The 8,746-nt window shown below is 47.2% G+C and overlaps 1 protein-coding gene across 2 annotated transcripts; it reads right to left on the reverse strand.

Moving 5' to 3' along the window:
- Positions 1 to 1,621: 1,621 nt before the first annotated feature.
- LRATD2 (LRAT domain containing 2) lies at positions 1,622 to 8,415 on the reverse strand. Of its 2 annotated transcripts, none has more exons than XM_082276747.1 (2): positions 8,321 to 8,415; positions 1,622 to 7,564 (listed from the first exon to the last, which is right to left on the reverse strand). In XM_082276747.1, the coding sequence occupies exon 2, from the start codon at positions 7,557 to 7,559 to the stop codon at positions 6,672 to 6,674; it is 888 nt and encodes a 295-aa protein (XP_082132873.1). In that variant the 5' UTR covers positions 7,560 to 7,564; positions 8,321 to 8,415; the 3' UTR covers positions 1,622 to 6,671. The 2 variants fall into 2 exon arrangements, with proteins under 2 accessions (XP_082132873.1, XP_082132872.1); XM_082276746.1 differs by lacking the exon at positions 8,321 to 8,415 and adding an exon at positions 7,990 to 8,073.
- Positions 8,416 to 8,746: the final 331 nt, after the last annotated feature.

Raw genomic sequence — 8,746 nt, forward strand, 5'->3', positions numbered from 1 at the left:
GCATGAGGACCTTCATGGGTGTTGTACTGAAGTGACCCACAATGCACTGAAGAGGGAACTGAAGAGAAAACCTCTCTGTAGAAGTCCAGTGGCTCAGAGCAACCAGGCAAGAGTGCAGAGTCCTTGGCACAGTCTGCATCCCTGTACATGCATTTTACATTATCCTATTTCTAGCTCAGGTGTGTTCTGACATAAAAGGGAAATGCAAATGTCCTTTTCAAGATGCTTCTTTTTGGTATCTGATGTCACATAGATTCTGGAAGCAGCTACTGGGAGGGAGATCCTCCTTGCTGGATCTCCCTCCCTATGGGCACAGGCTGTGAGAGAACTAATGGACTGCTTTACTTTATGTACCTGGAAAAACTTTGGGGTGAAAAAAAAGGCCCAGAACCTCAAGATTGTGAAAACACTCTGGTGATTAACTAAACACACATGCACAAAAAACCAGGTTAAACTATGAAGCTTCAGAGTTCAATGGCCTCCAGTGCTAGGTGATAACTGAGCAGGGATTTTCACATATTGATCCAGTCACCCAAATCACGTTTTTGGTTCTTCATGTTTTCAAATCTAGTATCAGACACCTGAAAATTCAGGCACTCTTGCAGTCACATAGAGCACAGCTGGGTGCCTCATACATCTTGACCTAAGTCTATGCATACCAGAGCTACAAATTTGATATTATGGTAAATTCACACCTGCAGCCCTGAGCCTTGATAGCTGCTGTCTCCAATATAAGAATTTGTCTCACTTTCTCTCACCTATAAGAAAGCTGTCACAGACAGCTGCCACCCACAGAAGAGCTAAATCTCCACCGATACTTTCAGCAGAAGTCTCATCTTGTTACAACTAGATTTCCTCAGGATGGTTTTATTCAAAGAGTTCTTGCTGGAGCTGACTCAGTCCTTTTGTGTGAGATTCAAATAGCTCCTTGTGGTCAGGATCTTGAGGACAAGTACAGTTTGTTGGTTGTATCACTGTTTTTGCCATTGTGAATATCCACCCAGTAGAAGGCTTTAATGAATTAACAATGGTTACCCTATGGATATATCTTACCACAACACACGACCCTTGTCACCTTGATTAAGAAATGTCCCTAAGCCTGGTGTGGGTACAACACAGATCCCACACCAGCCATGGACCAGCCACGAGACAAACCACCACACAAACTGAACAGTTGTACAGATTTCTCCAAAAACTCTGAGTTCTGTTCTCTCATTTCTCCCTCTAGCAGACACTACATCTGCTCCTTTAGCAGTTGCTGGCAGACAAGACAAGCCCCGGTGCCAGCTAATACTATATGATCTGCTGCTGAATTAATTTTCCACTTAAAAATTAAATTATGAGCCAGATCCTCATTGGATTTAATACAGCTATCACCTATTAAGCATCTGATAGTCTGGCCTTGTATAGAGATTATTCCTCCTCTCTCTTTGTAGCAAGAACACAACCAAAGAGTTAGACTTTGATCTGGTGCGTGAAGGCAGTGAAAATATTGATTGTTTTGTGTCTGATGCATCCATCATGAGAAATTACGACTTTTTCAAAAAGCTGGAGAAAAACATGCCATTCAAAATACAAAGAAAAGAAAGAAAGGTTGTAAAAGATACTATAAATCTTTTATTTCTTTTGAGTTACTATGCAATGCCCTTCATTTTGAAGGAAATGGTACAATCAATGATGTGTACTTCTTTCTCAGAAAAAGAAGATATTTGCACTAACAATTCAACATTTACTGACAAAAGACAGCTTACAGAAAATGCTCATGGTGGAAAAAAATCGTATTTGTGATTACACTTCTTATTGTGGATGATTTCATGAAGTGTTACAATGTCAGGAATTTCAAGTGTGCATTTAAAGAAAGCTTCTAATCCAGTATTAATGCAAAGGAATTTGAACCATCTAAACCACTGGTGTTCAAAATCAGCCTGATTTCTTCCTATTCACAGTTAAAGAAAAGCCTAATCTGAAAGTCTAAGCCCATGATACAATACTCCTGGCCTTATCACTGCACACTGATTTTTAAGAGTAGTCAAGCGCACCCAATTAACAGTAGATTTCTTACAAACAGAAACTGCTGTTGGAAACAATGTATTTCCTACCTCTACTTAGTTACTAGTCTCCGATCTCTCATACAAAATTAACATTTTGCTTTCAAATAATATTTGTTCCTACATGGCTGTCAGCTTTATGGTTGGTGCTGTTAATTATCAGAAAAGCACAGGTGGGAAACCACTCGACAATACACTTCACATACCCAAGGACAGACCTTTGGTAAAACTTAACCAAAGGAGAAGAGAAAAAGAAAACCACCATTACATTCAAAATCTGCAACAGATTAATCACACAATATCACCTATTATAGTACTGAGTGGAATAATGAAATCAAATGAACAAAAGCAGTTTGCCTAAGGTTTCATTTATACAAAACAATTCAAAGTTTACTTCCATAGTCTAGGGTCCTTCAGTCTGAAGAATACATTTTTCCAAGTAAGAAAATACAGTTTTTGAAGTAGCTTTTGGGAATTTTCCCTGCCTACTCTACAACTGCCTACCACGTTGGCCAGAGGAGCTCTAGAGTTGCTGTAACCAATACCTTGCATTCACACAGAATCAGGGATAACAAAATAGTATTCAGTTTACATCTTTGTTCACTGCCATGGAAGGTGAATGTCTAAACTGTGTTTTTAAAATTACTCAACCAACAGATAATTGTAGGTTTTACTATAACACCTTTTCCAAGGCATTATTTGCATCAAACATGCCAATACTCCAGGGAAATAAGAGTGCTCATCTACATTTCCTAGCTGGAGCTACATTTACACATCTGGGGCTCAGCCTTGCCAGCCTTCACATGTGCATATTGATATTCACAGCAGTAGGTATGCCCAAATGAGTAAATTCATATAGATGATTAAATGTTTGCACAATCAAAGGGCTTTTAAAACAAATTATATTAACTTTAAATGTTAAAAACGCAAGGGAAAGTTCAAGCATGACAAGACAAAGATACTGGAGAAATCTGCAGCAGATCACCAGCTTAGCTTACAACTGCTGTTTAAGACACCTCTCACCAAATCAGTGCAGCTCCTGGATCTCCAGGGGGAAACAGGCCAAAGTTTGGGCTGGGTTCCATGAGCTCTCTTTGGACAAGAGGTCCTTTGAGAAACAGCTTTCATTGCACTGCTTGTTCTCCCCTGTTGATTATGCAACCTCAGATCCTCCACGCTCCCACCAGACCTCACATTGAAATTCCAGACCCTCATTCACAAAGAAATGTAAATATACACTTAATTTCAAGCACAGGAATAGGCTTACTGATTCTCAAGTGGCCTCAGGTAGGTAAGGTCTACTCAAAACTTTAAACTCAGTACAGGTTTAAGGCCTTTGCAGAAGCACAAGCTCTGCAGAGGGATCACACCTGCATTTCTCTGTTAAAGCAGCTGCAGAGAAGAACACTTCTATCTATTCCTTTTCCCTCTCTTTTGTGATCTATGCAAAAGTCCTGAAGTGGACACATATATAAAAGAGTCAGTTTTCCTGGGAGAGATTTTTTTTTTTTTTTTTAATCAAGCTCCAGAAATCCCAGCTTACTCTGCAGACAGTAACTGAGCAAAGTACAACAAAGACAAGAAACCAAGCAGTTGTGATGTGCTTCTACAATAATTTCTGTTCTCACATCCAGGTCATTACAGGTCCATGGCTTTAAAACCAGAAATGTGTGCAGAGGTGTTTAGTAGCACCTATTAAATAACACTGCCTAATCAACAGGTAGGGGAAAAGGACCTGCCTGTTAAAGATTCAACAGTTGCATCTTTATCTGCTGGAATAAGAAATCCTTGTATAGAGGTAGCCCTCTTTCAGACAAAATAAAAACAATGCCAAGGTTCCCTCCCCTCTTCCACTTTTTACACATAATGGAATGTCAGGAGACAGTAAATTCCCAAACATAGCTTGTGGGGAAATTTTAAAATTCCAAATATCAAACACCTGTATCCCAGGTGCCAGAGGAGCACAGAAGTTTTATAATACAGCAGAATGCATGCCAGACTCTGCTGTGAGACAAGCTCCCCCTTCGCTCTCTGTCCTAGCAAAGCACTGCAAGCTCTGGAATTCTTTGCTAAGGCCCTGTGCCTGTGGGGGAATTTATCCCAAAAGGCATGACCGGTACAGAGAAGCACCAAGACCAGCACAAGACAAGATTTCAGTTAGTCAAAGAAGCTTTGCTCTCCATTCCCAAGCAGATTTGGTCCGTTTTTTATTAAAACAAAAAAAAGTTGGGAAAAAAAAGAATAGAAAACAAACCCAGACTGTGCAGGCTATATCAGAAGGAGAGAAATGGCTAAGTGTCATAGTTCTGATGTTTCAGACACAAGGGAAAAATATTTTCACAACTAGTTTACTGTTTAGTACCCTGTAGATACGTAATATTTAACATTTATAGCAGTTTCTATACTTTATGACCTAGAATATACTTTAGATCATGAATGAAAAATAAACCCATTCAGAGGACTGGAAAATAATGTGCATAACAACTTACTTTCAAATGCAAGGTTATGAAGGGTTTTTTTAAACTTTCAAAAATATCTCTAGGAAAATATTATTTTACATAGCTATATTACACAGTGAAATAAACTTTGTTATGTACAAGGTTTCAGTATGAAAGAAATCACAGCTAGACATTTGCTCACAGTCTAGATAATCTGTTGTCTCTATCAGTCAGTAGTACAACAGAGAGGCTCTTCTCCACTCTTTTTCAGACTGTCTCAGTGATCATTTCAGCTTTTAGTAGTTACTAGTAGTTGTATAAAACCTGTGTGCAGACATCCGCATATTAACCCTATCACAGTCAGATATGGGTAGATATCCTGTCAAAACAAGGTTAGACATCTGCTCAACAACCACAGTAACCTGAGTATAACTCAATTGCATATTGGTGAAAAAAACAACACTTAGTGCAGGCACCTGAGCTATAGCATTCTAAGGGAGCTTGGTGTTAAACTCTCCCCTGGATATAGGCCAAATCCTAGCTTGTATATTCTAGGCAGAAAACATGACACCACAATCTATTTGGCTCACATTGGCAAAGTTGCTTCATATAATCTTAACTAGTCAAAAGCTTGTATCCACCTATTGTTAAATGACAAACTTTGCTCCTGTCCCAGGGGTGGAAAGGACATGGAGTACTTTGCTATTTGTGGTATAACTGTAAACAGCTGCGGGGAAGACTGTATTAACTATGCTTCAAGTTTACAGCACACTGTTAGCTTCCATTATTTAAATTAACTCAGGCTTACGTTCAAGTTCACATCATCATATTGTGCTTTAAGGGGAAGAAATTTTGCATTAGAAACTACCTCCAAATCAGTAACTGTTCACACACCCTAGATCCCAGGACAAAGACCTGACAGTGCTGCCTGTGTGGGAGACCAGTTCAACAGTTGAAAAAAAAGTTCAGGGAATAGTCAGGGCAGGCAGCACTGCACTCCCCCTCCTGATGGACTTGCACAACTTTGGAGGCATGTCCTCTCCTCTAATGCTATAGCTCAGCTGCATACTATAGAAATTAGCTAAAAAAGGAAACATGAAATCCCTAATGAAGAGGAAACTGCTTTGGAACACCCAAACCCCCCTGCCTGTAATGTCTTCCAGCCTGTGCTCTCTTCCATCACAGCTGTGTTCACTGTGGTGCAGAACCTGTGCCATGCTCACAGCCATAAGCACCCAGCCAAGAGGTCACCCTCTCGAGGGACAGCTTACACAAGACATGCTCTTACATATAAGCAACCTGCTTCTACTACCTCTGTGTGTACTACAGACATAATCAGGAGCTCTGCCATTTGCTTCAGGGGAAGCCAAGGCAGCCTGTAATGAGCCCTGACACAGCTCAGCATCTGCCTGTAGGAGTCCCAGCACACGCTAGTGTGCAGAGTGTAACTGGGGTAGCAAACTTCCTTCCCTGGGACCTGTTGGCAATAAATACATCTTCTGTCCCCAAAGCCACATGCTGATAGCAAAGGAGAAGGTCTCCCAGCCCACGTTCAACTTCCTATCAGTTATGAAGGCACCAGGCACAACAAACCCATTTCGTTAAAATTGGTGGAGATTTCTGCCTTATACCTTCTGGGGGACTGGTTACTAACCCACGAAGCCTTGAGCCAGGCGAGAGACAGCTCCTTGCAATACCAGCAGAAGCCACAGCTGAAGAGAAACAGCAGCAGAGAAGGGAAAACAATATCCTCATACTCGGAGCTACATGGTCATGGCCTGGAAGTTGTTGACTACTTCTTAATGGTATTAAATACTATTAACTTCTGCTGATAAGTAGATGTCAAAGGCATATAGCATCTTGTAGGGTCAAGCCTACTGGCAGATGGTTGAGGAAAAGGCTACGTGCGAACACGGCAGAGAGGAAGGGAAAGAAGTGAGAGAGGAGAGGGGTAGAATTGCCCTGAGTTTTATCCTCTACAAGTAAGTCAGGGGTTTTATCAGCAAGCACTGAAGGAGTTAAGCACTAAAGCACAGACACTTAATCAGCTTTCCCCCTTCCTTTCACATGTGATTGGAATGAAGCTGCACCGAAGCAGCCCAAAGGGCTTATAACAGCTCAATTTCGCAGCCTTCAGTTTTAATCCCCATCACCCAGGCTAAGCAGTATGGTGGTGCTGAGACTGCTACTCCACAGCAGTCTGAGCACCTGGATGATGATGGTCTTCTTCCTCCTCCTCTGCAGCCTGCAGGTGGCTGGAGAGCTCCTGGATCACAGCAGCCCTACCAATCTGGTCATTTCTCCTCTTCTCCATTATCAGATCCTCCAGGCTCTGAAACTCCAGCGTGTGGCTGCGCTTGTCACCCAGCTGGATCTGCAATCGGTAGGGCTGCTTGCCTATGCGCAGCTCCCCGCCGATTTTAAACTCTCGCTTGCCGTATCGGCACCAGGCAGCAAAACACTCAGAGTTTCTCCAGCTCAAGTCCCGATCCTTGCAACCCACCTGCTCCAGGGCATTGCGTACCACCACGGCCGGGCTGAGGGGTTTGTAGCGGTACAGCTGGTTGGCAATGCGGCCCCGTCTGCCCTGGCTGGCATCGGTGAGGAAGCTGTTCACCACCTCCAGCCGATGCAGGTGCACAACTTGAAAATCCCCGACATAGACCACCCAGTGCGGATACTGGGCTTGGCACACAAACTCCACCAGGTCACCTGGTTTACACCTATTCAGCAGGTTCTCCGGGGTGTAGGTGCTCAGATGCCCCCCACCTCCTTCATCACCCTCCTCTAGCTGCGTGTCCTCCTCTGAAAAGCTCTTCTGGTAAATACACTCATCCCGGTAATAGACTGAGCACTCCACCTCGTGCAGCTGGGGATCGTAGGGCTGCAGGGCAGGGTTTTCACCCCCCAGGTCATGCACCGAATCCTGCTGCTGCTCCAGCTCATCATCGTCATTCGAAAAGATGTAGGAAACCCCAATCCTGGGCCCTTCATCTCTGTCCATACCTGTCGGGTCGGCCGTGGGAACTTCCTTGTAGTTGAGATGGGTCAGCTTCTCCACCTGGTTCCCCATGCCCGCTGCAACGACAGACACACGGCGGGGCCATGAGGGCGGGCGCGGGTGAGCGGCTCCCCGAGAAGCAGCGGGGGCATGAGCGCGGCTCCCCCCGCTCAGCGCAGTCCCTACCAGCGTCCCAGAGCTGCGGTGGGGAACGGGGGAAGGGGGGACACGACACTTCCCTACCTGCACGGAGGAAGGCGCGGCGGCACCACCACCTGTTAGGCGGCGGCGAGGAGGAGGAGAGCGGCGCAGGAGCCGCCTGAGAGAGGGCAGGCACCGAGCCACCTGTTAGAAGGGGGCTGAGAGCGCCTGGGGAGGTCGGGAGGTCCGAGCTGGGGACGGCCGAGAGCGCACCCGCCCGCCGCCCAGGTGAGCCGGCCCGGGCCGCCGGCCAGGTGCGCCTCCCCCGCCCTCCCCCGGCACCGGGCGGCCGCGAACTTACCCCGCGGGGCCGGCGGCTGCGCGGCGCCGGGAGCGGCTCAGGGCGAGCGGGCGGCGGGGCGGCGGCGCGGCTGGATCATGGCCCCGGCCCGGCGCGGCTCCTGCTCCCCGCGCAGCGGCAGCGCCCGAGCGCCGCGCCGCCGGCTCCGCGGCTGGGCATGAGCGCCGGAGAGGCACGGCCGAAGGGAGGGAGGGAGGGAGGGAGGCTGGATCCGCCGCGGACGCCCCGGCAAGCGCTCAGCCCCCAGTATTTAAAGAGGCAGCTTTTTTTTTTTCCCCCCCTTTCACCCCCCTTCCCGCCTTCCTCACCCACACCTCCCTCCGCCCCGCACCTTTTCCCTCTCTTCGCTCCTACATGCCAAGCGCTTTGCTCCCCACCGAGGCTGGTGGCAGGCGGAGGTCGGGCACAGGGCTGTCTGCGCCGCCGCTGCGCAGCTCTGCGCGGGCACCGGGCGTGCAGCGCGCTCAGCCCGAACTCGCACGGGCGCGGCGCCTTTAAGGGAGCGGTGCCACAGCAGCCCAGCCCGCCGGTGAGCTCGGGGGAGGCTCCGCCGCCGGAGTTTGCCCGGGACGGCGCCGAGAGGCGAAGCGGAGCCTCGGTGCGTGGCCGCACGAACGCCGCCGTGCCCCGCGCAGAGGCGCGCAGCTGCCCCGGGGGAAGCGCCCGCCCCGCGCAGCCCCCGCGGGAGCGCCAGGAGGTGCCTCCCTGGGGCCGCGCACAGTGGCAGGGGAAGTTGTAAAGTGAACACAATCAAAGC

This window comes from Coloeus monedula (genome assembly GCF_965178545.1).
Source record: "Coloeus monedula genome assembly, chromosome: 1".
Taxonomy (NCBI): domain Eukaryota; kingdom Metazoa; phylum Chordata; class Aves; order Passeriformes; family Corvidae; genus Coloeus; species Coloeus monedula.

What these genes read in the sequence shown, in the direction of transcription:
- LRATD2 (XM_082276747.1), bottom strand. Translation starts at nt 7,559, where the DNA reads ATGGGGAACCAGGTGGAGAAGCTGACCCATCTCAACTACAAGGAAGTT.